At 50.5% G+C, this 19,763-nt stretch overlaps 1 protein-coding gene across 1 annotated transcript in view; it reads right to left on the bottom strand.

The window, feature by feature from the left end:
• The window catches only part of LOC144944539 (BAR/IMD domain-containing adapter protein 2-like), a 47,809-nt gene extending 32,793 nt beyond the window's left edge, over window positions 1-15,016 (bottom strand). Inside the window, exons 1-4 of the mRNA XM_078872780.1 lie at window positions 14,925-15,016; window positions 13,622-13,794; window positions 7,004-7,079; window positions 5,931-6,017 (exon numbers count right to left, since the gene is read on the bottom strand). Of these exons, the coding sequence (XP_078728906.1) occupies window positions 5,931-6,017; window positions 7,004-7,079; window positions 13,622-13,669 (211 nt within the window). The 5' untranslated portion in view covers window positions 13,670-13,794; window positions 14,925-15,016. The remainder of the gene's footprint in view (window positions 1-5,930; window positions 6,018-7,003; window positions 7,080-13,621; window positions 13,795-14,924) is intronic.
• Window positions 15,017-19,763: the final 4,747 nt, after the last annotated feature.

Below are 19,763 nucleotides of genomic sequence, written 5' to 3'. Positions count from 1 at the left end.
GCCGCATATACTGTATATGTGTGTAGGGTTCGTTTCTATTTTTTAGTGAGTGACGCGCATTGCAAATGGCCATTGAGACTTTTTTTTGGGGGTTTGACAAACGGAAACTTCCAAAATGCTCTAATAATGGAATCGCGTGTGGAGCGATGCCGATTTTCGAAGTCAAGAAAATTATTTGGTGACGCCGCCACCACCGCCACCGCTGCTGCTGCGTTGGCGTTGGTAGAAAAGCACAACCAACAACAACTCCCCATCGAACTGTTACAGCCTTACGTCAGTATACACTACACTATACACTACACTATACATTGCTATACACTACACTATACACTACACTATACACTACACTATTATACACTACACTACTATACACTAGACTATACATGACACTACTATACACTACACTACTATACACTACACTATACACTACACCGCTATACACTACACTATACACTACACTACTATACACTACACTATACACTACACTACTATACACTACACTATACACTACACTATACACTACACTACTATACACTACACTATACACTACACTACTATACACTACACTATACACTACACTACTATACACTACACTATACACTACACTGTTACAGCCTCACGTGGGTTCTCTGCTGATGCCCCTTCGGCGTGGGACTCTCTAATCCCTTTGCACATCCGCAACATGGCAACATGGCACGCACTCTGACCTCTGCCAGTGAACACCTACAGGCCTCTCTCTCTCGATGTGTGTTGGCTCGGGGCTGTCGAGAATCCCTGAGCTTGGCTCGGCGCGCCTATGAGCTGTCGAATTGTCTGCAAAATGTGTCACGTTATAAAAATCATCATCATTATCATCATCTTCGTCAACTAAAACGCATCTCGATTTAAAGCTTTCGTGACTGCAGGGATTCATCTTGTTGGTTCTTTCTGCAGGGATTCATCTTCTTGGTTCTTTCGGTAAAGTCACGTAGAAGGGAAATAATAAAATAATAAAAATAAAACATATTTTATTATGTTTTATCTTCTTGGTTCTTTCGGTAAAGTCACGTAGAAGGGAAATAATAAAAGAATTAAAATAAAACATATTTTCTCACGTTTTATTTTTATTATTGTATTATTTCCCTTCTACGTGACTTTACCGAAAGAACCAGGAAGATAAAACGCATCTGTCAATAGCAACACTGTGTGTGTGTGACGCTCGAAGCACGTACTCCAGGCAAAAGGAACCAGAGGCAGTGAAGGCCCCGGGGGGGGGGGGGGGGGTGATGGGAGAGATGATTGTGGAGCCAGGGTTGACGCCGCTGGTGGTGGACAGGGCAGCGTGGATGGAGGCCTCAGCGGAGTTGCTGCCACCAACCCCCCCCGCACCCACCCCGCGAACAGATTCAGTTGGGAAAAGCGTGCCGATGTTGGTTGATTCATATGCAAGAGGTGAGTTATTGGGTAATGGGCCCCTCTTTGAAGCAGGTAGAGAGGTGAGGTCACAGTCTGGTTGAAAGGTGGACGAAGTTTTGCCCAATCCAGCTGCAGCAACAAAATGTTGCTATATACTTAACAAACACAACAATAATTATGCACTTTTTCGATTAAAAGCTTTCGTGACTGCAGGGATTCATATTCTTGCTGTGGTTTTCACACCTAATGATGATTGCTTGTGTTGCAATCGAAACGTAGTGAGAATTGTATTGTTTAATATGTTATTATTTTACTATTTCCCTTCTACGTGACTTTACCGAAAGAACCAATAATATGAATCATGCCCTTGTTTACACCGTTGGGCCTGAAGAGAACCACATTTTTTTTTGTAAACGAGTTATTTCAGATGACCATTTCATTTCTTTATATTTTTTTAATGAGTGGCCTATCAAGAGTTACACTCACAGCAGCAGAGCAAGTTAAAAACAAAACTCAACGCGTTCGTTAAAAATAAAACAGCGCTGTGGCCTTAATAAGGAAGGATGTGTATAAATAGGCGATTATCCAAAAAAAAGACCAAATTAAATATAAAACGCGCTGTTTCACTGCGGTGTCCGGCACGGCACCCCGGGGGGGAGGGAGAGAAGGGGGGGCACTGATTGTGTGCCGAAGTAAAAACCAAAAGGGCTCGATTCGGCGCGGCAACCGACTGTCTGTAGAAAGAGAGAGAGGGCGAAACAGTGAATCGTTTGCACAACAAACGATTCACGGACGAACGAAAAACTTCGCGAGAGTGCGCGCAGAAATATACGGAGAGACGCGGGGCCCACTGACAAAAAGGCAGTTCTAAAGAAGTTCGTTTTCAATCTACGTGTCTCTACGCATCTCTTTGAATCTACGCATTTCTCTGGGCCTCCGTGTGGCTCCGTTCGATCGATCGTAAATTGTTGACGTGGCGCGAGAGACGTTCGGCCGTAAGCCGCTGCACAAGAATGACCCGCGGAGGAGCTTGCAGAACAAATTAAGAGCGGCGGACGAATTGCAACGTTGCAGGCGCCGAGTTGCGAACTCAACCGAAAAAAACGACGACGACAACCGACCGACCGACCGACCCGCGTCCCGCATCACTCAAGCGGCGCAGGAATATAACGGCGGCTCGCGCCGAGTTTCGCTGACCGCACAGAGAGAAGGGGGAATCTTAAATCAAGGAAGGATTTTTTTTCGTTAAATTTAAATGCCAGGCGAGAGGCCATTTTAAGGCGAAACCGCGAATCACCCGGGCTCGACCCCAAAAAAGTGAGAGAGATGGAAAAATCGAGATGACTTCTTAGCGTGGCCGGATCTCGCTGGGCTTGCGTTCAAGAAAGGTTGGCGTTTAAGACCGAAACAGAAGGAGGATTTTGTCCACAAATCTGACTGTCGCCTGATGGTCCTCTGACACCCAGAAACTCGTTGTGCCTCCCCACCAGCCTCCGCTCCATGGGTGATAGGGGCCCCGCTCATCGGTTGCCCCGAGGCTATGGAACACACTGCCCTTTGAGATCAGATCCGCTGAGTAAATCTCCGCCTTCAAATCTCAATTAAAAACTCATCTGTTCAAAAGGTCTTACAATCTGTTCTAGATTTGAAGCTTTCGTGACTGCAAGGAATCATATTCTTAGGTTTTTTCGGTAAAGTCACGTAGGTAAAACATCAAAATTAATGAAAATAAAATAAAACAAAAAATCACGACGTTTCGGAGGCAGCACAAGTCTCCGTCATCAGGTGGGACCGTCACAGCCGAATTAGCCTCACTTGATGCAGCTAATTCGGCTGTGACGGTCCCACCTGATGACGGAGACTTGTGTTGCCTCCGAAACGTCGTGATTTTTTGTTTTATTTTATTTTCATTAATTTTGATGTTTTACCTACTTTACCGAAAAAACCTAAGAATATGTCTTACGATCTGGCTTGAATTCCCTCCCACCTGGCATATATTTGTCCCTTGAATGCTCTCAACGCTGCCCCTTATGATTTATACATGTGCCACTGTTTTTTTCATGCAATAGTTTTATTTTCAGTATGTATAATATTGAAAACGTTTACTGTGCAGTGCTTTGAGCGTGAGAAGAGCGCCAGATAAATAAAATGTATTATTGATGAGGCCGCTTGTAATTATCGGCGAAACGTCACGGTAATACGAATTGTAAATGTTGTGGGTTCACTCTCCAACACACCGGTGTGCTGAACTAGTAACCAGCTGGCACGTTCTGTTTACGTGACAAATCTTACTAATTGGCCGTGTCGGGTGGTGGAGGGTTACGACACATTTATAAATAACGCGATCTAACCCAAAAACCTTTATTATGACTATGGACCCACACAGTCAACCCACTGCGGTCTGCGCAGGAGGAACAGCGACACGAACTCTCTGTCTCTGTCTCTCTGCTGAAGCCCTCTCACCGTGGCCAACAGCAGCAGACCTCGACAATTGGCGACATCGAGCGCCTGAGCCACATCGCCGCCACGCGCACGAATACGACGGCAGTGGGCCCCACCGTGTGCTCAAGTGCGCATTGCTTGTTCACTTCGAGAGCTACGCGATGCGGTAGACCTTGGTGGTGCATTTCGGTGCGAGAGGGAGCGGTTTCCTTTTTGGTAAAAATATCAACGCAGGCGTTCGTTACTATTTTTATTTAATTTTTTTTTGTCGCGGTGGGCAGGAGTTCCGTTGCACACAAGCCCGGCCAGGGCCCAGCGAGGGACAGGCTTGGCCTTGGGACAGGGGAGGAGGCTAACCATCGGACAAAGACGACGGCCGTCTGGAAAAAAACACATTCCTGCGGAGGGAGCTGGTAGGAACGTTGGGTTGCTCGGTCAATGGCCAGGGTCAACGGCGGCGTGGTGTATTCCGCAAATATGGCCGACTGTGAGGGCGGGCACAAGCCGGCGTGAGGAGGTTAAACGTTGAGTTTTATAAGGGCACCACGGGGTGACCAGCCCCTCCCCACCCAGCCCCAGCCCTCCCACCCCCCACCCAGCCTTACCCTCCCCACCCAGCCCCTCCCCACCCTCCCCTCTCCACCCAGCCCCACCCCTCCCATTTTTGGATGCACGATGGACGGACGGACACAATAATCCCCTGTGGGCTGTGGGAACCAGGTGGTTCCTACCAGTAAAAACACTTCTATCCGATATTAGTGAAGCCACTGTGCACTTTTCAATCCAAATTGAAAACGAATTTCTTTAGAACTGCTTTTTAGCATTTAGATTGTTGTCACGCCCCCCACCCCTGCCCCTCCGATTAGCGTCATTGATGCGAAAGAAATTCAACATACAGAGAGATACAGACTCTGAGATAGATACGGACACTCATGAAGCCCCGTGTCGATACAGAGACCCATGTTCAAGCCTCAGTGGCAGTGCTGGTGCGGTTGTGGCCATACAACCCCGACAAAACGCTGGGCTAATTCGGAGATGGGGCGGTGGCCCTCCCCGCACACCTCCGATGAGCACGGTTGGCTACGTATGGTGCGAAAGAAGTCCAACCATACACACGTCCCCAGTTTAGGTGACAAAGTCAAGTTGAATTCCCGGCTCACCGCGGTGCTCATGGCCCGTCGACGGCCGAGTCAATGGACAACTGGCTGTCGATCTCTGCCTAACTAACCGGTCCGTATTTTATCGACCCCCCCCCCCCCCGTCGAAGCTGGCGGGATGATGGGCTGAGCAAACCCCGCCTCAAAAACACCCGGATTGGAACTCGCGGCCTTCCGGCTACGAACGGCTCGCACGGTCGCTTTGAGCCACCCGGGCCGATAATGGGGAAGTAAAACCCCGAGCGGCAACCGTTGGGCAGGGAGCGGTGGCGCCGTGGTTAGCGCAGTGCGCGATAAACCCAGAGCCCTGCAGTTTCGATTCCTCGCCGCCGCGACGAACGGCGAAATAGCGGCGAGCGATATCCAAGTCGGTTTCTGGCCATCCGCCAAAAAAAAATCCCTTGCACTGACCAGGGGGGTGAAGTATGGTCAAACGGCTCTTCTGACCGACATGGCGTAAAAGGAGGGTTTCATCCAGCAGTGGATCGATGAAGGACTGTACGTGTGTTAGCATTAACAAATAGGGTTCATTAAAGAGGGTGTGTGCCCCCCACAATCATCCACTCAGCCCCCCCAATGATCCACTCAGCCCCCCCCCCCAGTGATCCACTCAGCCCCACCCCTCCCTTCCCAGTGATCCACTCAGCCCCCCATTAGTCCACCCATCCCTCCAGTGATCCACTCATCCCCACCCCAGTGATCCACTCAGCCCCCCAGCGATCCACTCAGCCCCCCCCCCCCAGCGATCCACTCAGCCCCCCAGCGATCCACTCAGCCCCCCCCCCAGTGATCCACTCAGCCCCCCAGCGATCCACTCAGCCCCCCCCCCCAGCGATCCACTCAGGCCTCACAATAATTCGCTCTCGGGGGGGGTGAGGGGGGGGGGGGTCCGTGCCCACCAACCCCCCCGCGCCCCGCGTCCCGCCACGTACGCACCGAGCTCCCTGGACGCCTGGCTCTCGCTCGCGATCTCTCCCAGCTTGACCAGCGCGTCGAAGTACCCCTTGGCGGCGTGGGTGACTCCTGCAAAGCAGCGGCACGGAGACACTCGGTGAGCGGCGGAGAGAGACAAAGGCGGCTGGGCAGTGTTGCCCCCCCCCCCCCCAACAAAGACAAAGACCCCCCGTATAGCCTTAACAGACTGTAGGGGCAAGTGCTGTGAGCGAGCACCTATGAAGGCCGGAACGGAACACGAGGAAGGGTGGGTGGCCAGCACCACGCCCGACCGCATTTGTCTCCCCAGTGGCGATGTTTACACACCGCACCAGGTACTCATTTGAGGCCGAGTAGACCTAGGGGAGGCCCAGTACCGGTTCAGATAATTGTCACAGGTGGGAATCGAACCCGAGTCGCCAGGTTCATAGCGCAGCGTGGCGCTAACCGCTGCACCACCGCTCCCCCCCCAACACATGTGTGTAAGCTAAAACCAGGGGCGGGGGGGGGGGGCTTTGTTATCAAATCATCGTGACAGCTGACAACCAAACAGCCTCGACACATTCGCAAGAGCCACCGCGTGGCCCCAAAGAGTAGCCGACAACAACAAAAATGCACGCATAGCAGGCGACGTTTCGGGCGGCGGGCCTCCTTCATTTTGCGTGCCGCAAAGAAGACGGCGTTTCGCTGAAACGTGGCCAACTCAACGTTTTCCTTTTGTAAGGGCCCCACGATGTTCACTGGCGATTTCTCCGAGCTGAGCTGGTGCGTGCACCCTGGACGTGACTGCGTGCAACTTGCGGGGAGCGGCGGTGGCGATTATCCGAACCGGTCCTGGGCCTCGCCTAGGTCGACTCAGCCTCAAATGAGGTCCCGGGTGCGGTGCGTGAACGTCGCCACTCGGGAGACAAGGGCAGTGAGTGTGGTGCCGTGCCAGCCGTCATAGGTGCCACTCGCTAACGGCACCGGTCCCTACAGCCTGTTGAGGCTATACGGGGGATCTTTGCCTGTGTTGTGTGTGTATCCTGTACACGTGCTGTGTGGCACGTGTTGTGCACACACACACACACACTGACCTGACAGGGCCTTCTCGTAGCACTTGCCCATGGCCACGAAATTCCTCAAGCACGGATTGTATTGCTCCATGATCGTCTGTGGGGTCAGAATTTGACGAGCAAAGTCACTCACTCACTCAACCAGCCAGCCAGCAAGCCACAACATCACGTACTCACTCACCCAGCTAAAACACCACCTACTTCACTGACTCACTCACCCACCCGTGACGTTTTAACTCATTCAACTTAGCTTCAGTATCGTGCACTCACTTGCCCGCTAACTGATGAACTCTCTTAGCCGCAACCTCACTGACTCACCTACTCACTCACCCACTCACCCGGCCACAAATACCACCCACTTCACTGACTCACTCACGCACCCGTTACGTGTTTCACTCATTCACTCAGTTACGGCATCATCCACTTGCTCGCCCGCCCGCTCACTCAGCCACAAAACACCCACTTCATCGACTCATTCACTCACCCATAATTTCACTCATTCACTCAGCTAGAACTTCATTCACTAATTCACTCAATCGCTCACTCTCTTGCTCGCTCGCTCACCCACTCAGCCACCCGCCCAGCCACTACATTTTCTCAATTACTCATTCACTCACTCGCTCGCTCAATCACTTATTCACTCGCTCGCTCAATCACTCATTCACTCATTCGCTCGCTCAATCATCCATTCACTCACTCGCTCGCTCACTCGCACCAGCACATCAAACCGAATCGTTCAGTGATGCTGCTGCGGTGGTGCACAGGCACAGGTAATAATTAATAATACAAAACAAACTCAGCACACATTCATCTTCTTGGTTCTTTCGGTAAAGTCACGTAGAATGGAAATAATAAAATAATAAAAGAAAACACAATAGAATAATTCTCACGACGTTTCTGCAACAACGCAAGCAGCCGTCCTCAGGTGAAGACCAGGTCTGTCGGGGAGACAGCGTCTGAATGACGCTTTATTATTTCCATTCTACGTGACTTTACCGAAAGAACCAAGAAGATGAATCCCTGCAGTCACGAAAGCTTTAAATCGAAACTCAGCACACATTTGTCAAGAACAACACCGCAGGCGATGATGCTTCAGGCAATGTCCCTTCCGCATTGCGTGTTGTTATAAAGTACAACATCGCTCACTCCATTCATTTCTTAATTACAAACGAATTGTCTGGGAGAGTTCCGAATCAATGAAGTGATCTTGGACCATAAAATAACTTTACACCCCCCCCCCCCCCAAATAATATCGCAATCGCACAATCATCGTCACATCACAACAATGCACAAGTCTCTAAAGAGTGCCAGAAAGCAGTGGATCACCTTGTGTCAGAGAGCACGCTTCTTGGAACGTGATATCACACGGCTGCTTCTCGGGGTCACTTCAAATCCAGATCGCACTTTCACATCTACATTGAAAACCCGTTTCTTGAGAACTGCTTTTTGTTGGGTTTAGTTTTCTGTCCCCACCCGCCCCCGCGCCTCTGATTAGCGCGGTTGGCTTCGTACGGTGCTAAAGAAGTTCAACGTGCATACAATCGCCTCTTATTATGGGGGACCTTGCCGATAAACATCTGTGGCGTTTACCAGCGTTGCTTTGTTGTACGGAGCCTGACACTCAATGGGGGAGCCAGGATTTTCAGGTGGGGGGGGGGGGGACCCCTCCAGCAATGAAAAATGATTGAGGAGTTGTTAGTAAGTAAGTAGTTGTTAGTGAGTAAGGACTTGTCCCTTGCTTTTTATTCGACGCGTGTGCGGCGATGGCACGGCCATCGATCGAGGGTCGAATTCGAACCGCGTTGTGTGATCGGCATCGCGCTCGCTGAAGGTGAATGCCTTCAGGGAAGTCGTGGACTGTATACGCAACTGCGCACAATTCTGTGAGTCACTTATAACTGCTTTGCCGTTACTTATCGCCAATTATCATCTCATAGAGTCCCTGGCACGTAATAATAATATGCTCCACAGTGGCAGTGGGGGTCGCAAAATGTCGATTTATTACTAATAAACCCCAATGATGCGATCGAAATTAGGGATTTCTATCGGATCATTGGGGGGGAGGGGCACGTGCCACCCCCCCCCCCACTGGTTTCGCCAGTGCTGACACTGCTGATGAGACACTGGATGGACGGGGCCATGTACCGTCAAATCTTGGGTGAGAACCTCTTTCCCTCAGCCAGGGCATTTAAAATGGGTCGTGGATGGGTATTCCAGCATGACAATGACCCAAAACACACGGCCAAGGCAACAAAGGAGTGGCTCAAAAAGAAGCACATTAAGATCCTGGAGTGGTCTAGCCAGTCTCCAGACCTTAATCCCATAGAAAATATGTGGAGGGAGCTGAAGGTTCGAGTTGCCAAACGTCAGCCTCGAACCTTAATGACTTGGAGAAGATCTGCAAAGAGGAGTGGGACAAAATCCCTCCTGAGATGTGTGCAAACCTGGTGGCCTACTACAATAAACGTCTGACCTCTGTGATTGCCAACAAGGGTTTTGCCACCAAGTACTAAGTCATGTTTTGCAGAGGGGTCAAATACTTATTTCCCTCATTAAAATGCAAATCAATTTATAACATTTTTGACATGCGTTTTTCTGGATTTTGTTGTTGTCATTCTGTCTCTCACTGTTCATATAAACCCACCGTTAAAATTATAGACTGATAATTTCTTTGTCAGTGGGCAAACATACAAAATCAGCAGGGGATCAAATACTTTATCCCTCACTGTAGATGTTGTCGTGATGATGATAACTTGATTTGGAGCTTTCGTGACCGCAGGAATAACTATTTGGTTATTTCGGTAAAGTCACGTAGAAAGAAAATATGACGATTGCTTGTGTTGCAATCGAAACGTCGTATGCTATTATTTAATTAATATTTTCTTTCTACCTACGTGACTTTACCGAAAGCACCAAATAGTGATGATGATGGTGATGTTGGTCGTGGTATTCTTGATTATATAGCACTGTACTCTTTGCTGCCACCAACATCGGGAGTCGTGATGTTGATGCCACTGCTGTTGATATTAATGTTGATAGCTCTAGATTTGAAGCTTTCGTGACTGCAAGGAATCATATTCTTAGGTTTTTTCGGTAAAGTCACGTAGGTAAAACATCAAAATTAATGAAAATAAAAACAAAAACAAAAATCACGACGTTTCGGAGGCTGTGACGGTCCCACCTGATGACGGAGACTTGTGTTGCCTCCGAAACGTCGTGATTTTTGTTTTTGTTTTTATTTTATTTTATTTTCATTAATTTTGATGTTTTACCTACGTGACTTTACCGAAAAAACCTAAGAATGTTGATAGCCTTTTACAACGTTGCTTCTTGTGCTGTTTCTGCCGATACCGTCACCGATGCTGCTGCTGCTGCTCCTTCTTTGCTGACGATTGCTGAAAACGAATGTTGATAATTCTAGATTTGAAGCTTTCGTGACTGCAAGGATTCATATTCTTAAGTTTTTTCGGTAAAGTCACGTAGGTAAAAAATTTAAATTAATAAAAGTAAAATAAAAATAAAATAAAAATCACGACGTTTCGGAGGCAACACAAGTCTCCGTCATCAGGTGGGACCGTCACAGCCAGATTTGCTGTATCACTTGATGACGGAGACTTGTGTTGCCTTGTGTTGCCTCCGAAACGTCGTGATTTTTATTTTATTTTTATTTTACTTTTATTAATTTGAATTTTTTACCTACGTGACTTTACCGAAAAAACCTAAGAATATGAATGTTGATAATGTTTACGATGCTGCCACTGTTGCTTTCTAAATGCCACGTGTCAGCCCACCGAACTTCCTTGCTCACATTAGGGGCTTGTAAACACTCCCCCCCCTCTCTCCACCTCGTCCATCGCCCCCACCCCGTCACCCCCTCATCTAAAGAGTGCTTGTGTGCGAAGTGGCCAGCACCACGTCCCTTTCTCACGCCGGCAAAGACAAAGTCCCCCCCGTATAGCCTTCAGCAAGCTGTTGGGGCAAGTGCTGTTCGCGAGCACCTATGAAGGCCGGCACGGCACACGAGGGGGTGGGTGGCCAACACCACGCCCGGCCGCGTTTGTCTCCCCAGTGGCGATGTTGACTACACATCGCACCAGGTACTCATTTGAGGCTGTGTCGACCTAGGGGAGGCCCAGGACCGGTCACCGGTGTTGTCCGTGAGCGGGAAATCGAACCGGGGTGGCCAGGTTCGTAGTGCAGCGTAGCGCTAACCGCTGCACCACCACGCACGCACGCGAATATTTGAGCTGTAGCGGCGGTAGCAACACGGCAGATGGCGATGACGACAATGGTCAAGTCGGGATGACAATGCCGCGGTGCGGTGATTTATCGGCGCGCCGAGCGGCCGCAGATTAAACTCCGTCTCCCCGACCCATCGGTTGCGCGCGTCTTAAACATTCCCAACCTCTCGCTCAAATCAACCTCGCAGCCTCTGCCCACCCAACGTGCACATCGCGGTCATTAGATCTGATCGGTCGCGCGTGTGGTGGTGGTGGTGGTGGGGTCAAGTGCGGGTACGCCCACCACCTCTTCCAAGGCGTCTGGTCGGTGTGGAAGAGGAGGTGGACACTCCGCCTAGAGACTCCCGTGTAGCGGAGGCGCCGTCCCGCCGTCAGCAGTGGCGTGAGCTGAGCCGTTGCAGGGCCTGCGCCTGTAACCCCCCCACCCCACCCCTTGATCAAAGGGCTCGTGGGGAAAGCCCAAACAGCTCTCGGGCGATGAGCGTGATGGATGTTCGGAGTGTTGCTCTCTTCGAGTGGTTCCTCTTGACGATGAAACAAAAAACACCCCCGCCCGCCCCGCGCGCACACTCGACAATAGTGGCAATTCCACGTTGCTATGGATTGTTCGGGAAGGTTTAAAAGGAAATAAGTCACGTGCTGTGTTGCTGAGCGCAGGCCCGTTGGCCCAACACGTCAAGGGGCCCAGCCACAAGCAGCACGAGCGGACGTGCAGTGGCCACACGATTTGAATGCGTTTCTTGAGTTGAGCGAGGTTTGTTAGTAAAGGGGCGGTCGGGGGGGGGGGGAGAAATCTGAAGCGGCGTGGGGCGAGGGAAGACAGAGAAGTGTGGTGACCTGCGGTGTGGTGAGTGGGTGGGTGGGTGGGGTTGTGAGTGGGTGAGTGTGTTGTTGTGACCTGCAGTGTGGTGAGTGGGTGGGTGGGTGGGGTTGTGAGTGGGTGAGTGTGTTGTTGTGACCTGCAGTGTGGTGAGTGGGTGGGTGGGGTTGTGAGTGGGTGGGTGGGTGAGTGCGTTCTTGTGACCTGCAGTGTGGTGAGTGGGTGGGTGGGTGAGTGGGTGAGTGTGTTGTTGTGACCTACAGTGTGGTGAGTGGGTGGGTGAGTGGATGGGTAAGTGGGTGAGTGCGTTCTTGTGACCTGCGGTGTGGTGAGTGGGGTTGTAAGTGGGTGAATGGGTAAGTGGGTGAGTGTGTTGTTGTGACCTGCGGTGTGGTGAGTGGGTGGGGTTGTGAGTGGGTGAGTGGGTGGGGTTGTGAGTGGGTGAGTACGTTGTTGTGACGTGCAGTGTGGTGAGTAGGTTGGGGTTGTGAATGGGTGAGTGGGTAAGTGGGTGAGTGCATTGTTGTGACCTGCAGTGTGGTGTATGGGAGGATGAGTGGGTGAGTGAGTCGTTGAGTAGGTAAAGGGGTGAGTGCATTGTTGTGACCTGCAGTGTGGTGAATGGGAGGATGAGTGGGTGAGTGAGTCGTTGAGTAGGTAAAGGGGTGAGTGAGTGCGTTGTTGTGACCTGCAGTGCGGTGAGCGGGTGAAGGAATCAATGAGTGAAGTTCGTGAGTAAAATGAAGAAACCATTGTAGCAGCGATAGAAGAGCGACGCGGAGGTGACGGACCGTCATTGATGAGACACAAGAAAATTGTGACTTCGCACAAACTGGTACTGGTTTTATCCGAAGCTGGTTGAGCGTCAAGTGGGCTTTCCGCAGGCCACATCGTGGCTAGAAGGGATGGCCACGATGATGATGGCAGATGAACAAGACGGATGATGTAATGCCAGCCAAGGGCGACCTGCGTGGAGATGGAACGCTGTAAGCAGTTGCAGGAGTGAGACTGTGAGTGGTGGGGACGCTGTGGGGTGGGGGGGGGGCTTCATCTAGCAGTGGATAGACCACGGCTGATAGTGATAATATGATGGTGATGATTGATGGACATTACGGATGATAGCCAAAGTCGGCCACCAGATGGAATTTTTATATCAACACTGGGAAGACAAAGGCGGTTGGGTGTGGTGCTAGTCACACTACTCCCTTCTGTGTTGCGTTGACAAGCACAACAAAGATCCCCCAAATAGCCTTGAACAGCCTTCGGGCAAGTGCTGTTAGCGAGCACACAAATACACAAATACAACAGCATCAGCAGCCACTAAGTTGATGTGACGTCATTGCGGCACTTGTGCCAGGCTAGGTGCACCCTAAGGCTCGCTGCTGGCAAGGAGGTCACAAAGACAAAGGTCCCCCATATAGCCTTAGTAGACTGTAGGGGCAAGTGCTGTTAGCGAGCGCCTATAAAGGAGGTCACACACACACGCACATACGCGCACACACACACGCACACGCGCACACACATGCACGCGCACACGCACACACGCGCACACACACACGCACACACACACGCACGCACCTTATAGGCGTTCTCCGTCAGTTTGGCAGCCTCTTCGATTGGAGACATGGTGGTGGTGGTGACGGTGGTGGTGATGGTGGTGCTGGTGGTTGTGGTGGTGTAGGTTCGAGTCTCGGTGAAGGCGTCGAGCCCAGTATTCTCTCTCTCCTCCCACCTTCCCTTGGAAGCAGAGGCTACCAGCAGTAGCAACACAGTCAACAGCAGCACTCCAAGTACAAGCAGCAGTACATCAATCAACAGGCAGCAGCAGAGGCAGTACATTTACAGGTAGCAGTACAACTAGCAGTAGATGTACACCTACAATCAGCAGTACACCTACCATCAGCAGTACACCTACTACGATTAGCAGCACCCCTAACATTAGCAGTACACGCAGCTGCGTGCCGGCAGATCACCAGACACGAGTCCCAGCGGCAGTCGTCTCGAGGCGGCGAAGTAGAATGATGGTGATGCTTGTGACAATGCTAAGATGATGATATGCTAACGACGATTACGGCGTGACGGCGATGATGATTGCGATGATGGTGATGATTGCGAGGTGATGGTTATGGTGGAAATTCCAACATCTATCGTGGAATTATGGTGGCGTTGACTCTGGTATGACGACGAAAACGATTAAACGATGATTACAATCTTGATTTGAAGCTTTCGTGACTGCAGGTATCCATATACTCTTTGGTTCTTTCGGTAAAGTCATGTAGGTATAAAATAACAGTTTATTTTATTGATGATATGCTAACGACGAAAATTTTATTTTATACCTACGTGACTTTACTGATGATTACATTCTGAGGATACTGATTATGATGATTACAATAAGATGATTATGCTATGACTATGAGTCGACGATTTTGCTAAAGACAATGCACCACACCTTAAAATACACAATTGTTGAACAGAAAACATGGTATGGTATATACGACGTTAACAGCGATGTAATTACGAAGATGAACATTCCAACACTAATCACGATATTCTGATGCTGATGGTGCTGATGATGATGATTTTCTAATAAATAAATAAATAAGTATTTGGTATGTGACGCAAACTCCATCTGTTATTAAAAAAAACTGCCAATCAGCGGTAAACGATATTGGCGATGCTGCCGAAATTGGCATTTGGTGCGCATTCACAATCGACACAACAACAAAAAAACACGACCCCTAGAACATTTCGTCATTCAAACCGCGTGGCCTTAACTTAAACAAACATATCATGGGCGACGTTTCGGGCAATATCCCTTCTTGGGCAGAGAGCACATCACGAGCGAAACAAACAAACGAAATAGCGTTCTGTTGCTCACCTAACGGACCGAGCCTCACTCCCAAATTCCCTCTTCCATGCGGTCCGCTCAGATCGATACTCACCCAACTCTCGCTCGCTCCGCAGAGTGGGAGACGCGGGGAGGGGAGGGGCTGGGGGGGTGGATGGGAGGGGCTGGGGGGAGGCGGAGAAATGGGGGGAGGGGGCGGTAAGGGTGGTGAAGGGTGGAGAGGGGAGGGGTGAGAAAGGGGGTGGAGGGGGGGTTCAGGGGGAGGGTGGGGGGCACGATAAGGATTGAGGGGAGGGGGATTGGTGGTAGTGGGTGGAGAGTGGAGGGGTGAGAAGGGGGAGGGGCGGTAAGGGTGGTGGAGGGTAGAGAGGGAGGGAGGCGATAAGGATTCAGGGGGAGGGGTGGAAAGGGGGATTGAGGGGAGGGGCTGGGTGGTCTGGGTGGAGCGGGGTGAGAAAGGGGAGGGGTGATGGAGATGCAGGGTGCGGAGGGGATGGGCCCCTGCGTCTGTGTGTGTGCGTATGGGGGTACAGCTGGCGCATCTGCCAGTCACCTCGGTACCTTGCGGGGTCTGTCCCCCGTGACGACGTCCTGTCAGCGAGCCTTCGGCACTTCGCGTGGCCTCAAAAGTGCACCTAGCCTGGCACTGGCGCCGTGGTGACGTCACCGCCACTTCGTGGTGATTGGTGGGTGTTGTTGTTGTTGTTGTGCGACGATACTTTGTGCCCTTCGGCGGTGGTGGGATTCACCGAGTCGCATGTGGTGGAACTCTCATTGTGCTAATCCCACGTCGCAGTGGGATTAAACCGGGATAAATGAACATAGAATGATAATTTTTATTCACGCTGTAGGAGGAATCCGATGAGCTATGAAGCTCTTTTTCAGATGTCCAGTAGGGGCGGGTAAAACAGTTACAAAAACGCGATAGTGTAGAAGAGACGCCGCGGTGGCGAGATGTTGACTACCTCGCCTGGTATGCAGGAGGTCGTGGCTTCGATCTGGACCCTGACGCCTGCTGCTGTATATTTGGAGTTTGCGTGTCTCTCTATTTCCCCGTAGAGATGTTAACTACCTCGCCTGGTGTGCAGGAGGTTGTGGCTTCGATCTGGACCCTGACGCCTGCTGCTGTATATTTGGAGTTTGCGTGTCTCTCTATTTCCCCGTAGAGATGTTAACTACCTCGCCTGGTGTGCAGGAGGTCGTGGCTTCGATCTGGACCCTGATGCCTGCTGCTGTATATTTGGAGTTTGAGTGTTTCTCTCTCTCTCTCTCCCCGTGACCACGTGGATTTTTTTTTCTGGGGCCTCCCGTTTTTCCCTACACATGTATTGCAGCCAGGTCGCTTCTGAAAAAAAAAACACAGATCTATTGAATGTTGCTCAGTGGGCCTTACCAAGTGGTAAAAACAAATCTGAACGTTTAACAACGTGATCACCACGAGGAATGAATGACAGGACGTGCAACAACACCACCAGCAACGAACGCACCACGTGGGGGAGACGAGATTCTTTTGTAAGTTTTGTTGATACAACTCGCTGGCCAGCCTCGGCTGGACATCTGTGTGAGAAAACAAAATCAATCTCTATTTAAAGCTTTCGTGACTGCAGGGATTCATCTTCTTGGTTCTTTCGGTAAGTAAAGTCACGTAGAAGGGAAGTAATAAAATAATAAAAAATAAGACATAATAAAATAATTCTCACGACGTTTCGGCCACAACGCAAGCAGCCGTCCTCAGTCCTCAGGACGGCTGCTTGCGTTGTGGCCGAAACGTCGTGAGAATTATTTTACATCTTATTTTTATTATTTTATTACTTCCCTTCTACGTGACTTTTCCGAAAGAACCAAGAAGAAAAAAACCCAATCTCCATCGCTCATCGGATTCCTCCAGGATGAACAAAGATTGTGATTCTAAAAGGTCGAAAACTTTATTCGAGTTTTTGTCTCATTCTTCACCTGAAGACGGCTGCTTGCGTTGTAGCCGAAACGTCGTGAGAATTATTTTATTATGTTTTATTATTTATTATTTTATTACTTCCCTTCTACGTGACTTTACCGAAAGAACCAAGAAGACGAGTTTTTGTTGTTGAAAACCATTTTCGGCAGAGACTCCAATCGATGAAAGCAATACCAGAGGTGTGGACTCGAGTCATGTGACTTGGACTCGAGTCAGACTCGAGTCATGAATTTGATGACTTGCGACTCGACTTGGACTTGCATAACAATGACTTTGTCCCACCTCTGAGATGTGGACTCGAGTCATGTGACTTGGACTCAAGTCAGACTCGAGTCATGAATTTGATGACTTGCGACTCGACTTGGACTTGCATAACAATGACTTTGTCCCACCTCTGAGCAATACACAGAAAACAAAATGCAAACACGGAACGATCACGCGCGCGCGCGCGAGAGAGAGAGCGCGAACAAAAAGCGACGTTCAGTTCAATATTGTATCATCTTTCGTCGGGGAGCGATAACCATCGGACGCCGCCGCGGTTCGATTACGAAGAGGAACAACCGCTGTGGGTTTCTGTGCACGATGCACTCCCGTGAGCGCGGGGGGGGGGACCCGGACACCACCAGAACGCTCGCAACCCTGGCCAACGACACGCAAGGCAGCAGTGCCGGACGAAGCCAGATCCGGGGCCTGTCGTAGCAGGTGTTGTTATAAAGGGGCCCTTAAATAAAAAAAAAGCACTTAAATATTTAAACACTAATTTGTAACTTGCATAGTAAAGTAATCGTATTTTTTTTATTTTCTATACGGCCAGATAATACGACAAATCGTTCACCTTAAACACCCAGTCGCTCATAAAAATTGAAGGCGGTATAGTACTAGAGTAATAAAGCAAGTGCAGAATCACTGAACCGGAATTGATAGCTTGAAAGCATTTAGCGCGGGGCCCTTGAAAGTGCGGGGCCCGTAGCTACTACATTTGTTACCGTCGGTCACGCGACAAATAAGCAGGGCTATCGGTTTTTTTTTGGTAAATCAAACAATGGGGCTTTGTAAACTCAAGACACGTGTGTATGCTTGAACTTCTTTCGCACCGTACGTAGTAGCCAACCGTGCAAATCGGAGGTGCGGGGGGGGGGAAGTCCCTCCCCCACCCACCCACCCACCCCGTCTCTGAATTAGCGTGCGCACCCACGTACGAAGCTCCGAGCCTCTCTGCGAGTCGTTGGTGACTTTGGTGATCGGGACATCAACTCCCGACACGTGACAAGCCGGGTTCATTCACGTTGCGGCTGAAATACCAGATTTGAACACAGGACCTCGGCTGCGTGTCAGCTCAGGTATTTAACATGGCGTTAGCGGTACGCTCCCCCTGGGTGCTCCCGAAACAATGTTACGCGTGTGACCTGGTAACGGAAGATAAAAAAGGCGTTTTTGTATGTACAGTAAAACCTTGGATTGCGAGCATAATTCGTGTTTGTGTAATCCAAAGCACTGGTATATCAGTTGTGATCACGTGACGCTCGGCAAAGCGTAGACACGCGCTACTCGTATTGCAAGACCTCGCTCGTTTATCAAATTAATATTTATTTAAAATTTTTGCTCGTCTTGCAAAACACTCGCAGACCAAGTTACTCGCAATCCAAGGTTTTACTGTACGTTGAACTTCTTTCGCACCGTACGTAGCCAACCGTGTTCTGATCGGAGACGCGGGGCAAGGGCCCAAACCAGAGGTCGCAACCGGGTACCCGATACCCGTACCCTTCCCGATACCCGGCTACCCGTACCCAGCCGGGTACGGGTACCGGTTTGCGACCCTGGTGCGGCCGGGTACGGGTAAGGAATCAAAACCCGTTTGTGACCTCTGGCCCACACCCCCTCCCCGTTCTCTGAATTAGCCCAGCGTGTTGTCGGGACGCCGCTGCGAAGCGAGTGTGTACCGCCCTCTAGCGACATCGCTGCCTTGCCAAGAACTGCGCGCTTCCTCAGCCGGTGGGCGCAAGAAACGTCGTCTCTTTTTCTTCTAATTCTTGTTCAGAAGTACGGCGCAGGCGTGGGCACCGTGCAGGAGAAATTTCGGAGGCGCGGGGAAATGTCGGCGCCACGACGCAGCCGGACGATACACCACGACGTGACGCGCCGCACGCCGAACACTGCGTCGACTGGAGGTGGCCAGGACTTGCGATCGCTCTCTGTCTCTCTGGCGTCGGCAATGACCACCACCACGTGACTTTTCTTTCGTGTTGTGCACGGTGCATTTAGCGCCACAGCGCGTGGATTTATAGCGATTATTCGTTTGCTGGTGACTTTGTGTATTTCATATCGGAATCGCCTCCAGTGCTGTTGCTGCTGGCGGAAATAAAAGTTGTTTAAAAGTCAAAAGTCTCTCTCCCTCTCTGTCTCTCTCTCTCCGGCGGGTGGGTGGAGGCCGGCGCACGGAGAGGGGGGCGGGGGATAAGGGGGTGCCCCCCGCCATACCAAAAAAATGTTGAGAACCGCTGGATTAAAAATTGCTTTGTGGTGCACAGTTTTGGCAGTTGGCTCAACAATGACATCGTGACGGGCGGTACATTTGTTTGTAAATGGTGCACGTTTTTTATTGTAATTCTGTACCCCCCCCCCGTCCGTTGTTTTTGTAAATTTGGTGACCCAGGTCGCTCTTGCAAATGTGACTCTGTGACTCCATATCCTGGTCTCACTCAAATTCTCACCCTGGTTAAACAAAAACACATTCCTGCGGAGGGAGCTGGTAGGAACGTTGGGTTGCTCGGTCAATGGCCAGGGTCAACGGCGGCGTGGTGTATTCTGCAAATATGGCCGACTGTGAGGGCGGGCACAAGCCGGCGTGAGTAGGTTAAACGTTGAGTTTTATAAGGGCACCACGGGGTGACCAGCCTTCCCCATCCAGCCCCACC

The sequence above is a fragment of the Lampetra fluviatilis genome, chromosome 35, assembly GCF_964198595.1.
Source record: "Lampetra fluviatilis chromosome 35, kcLamFluv1.1, whole genome shotgun sequence".
NCBI classification, from domain to species: Eukaryota; Metazoa; Chordata; class Hyperoartia; order Petromyzontiformes; family Petromyzontidae; genus Lampetra; species Lampetra fluviatilis.
The sequence above is the reverse complement of the archived record's forward strand: the minus strand, read 5'-3'. Positions and strand labels throughout refer to the sequence as shown.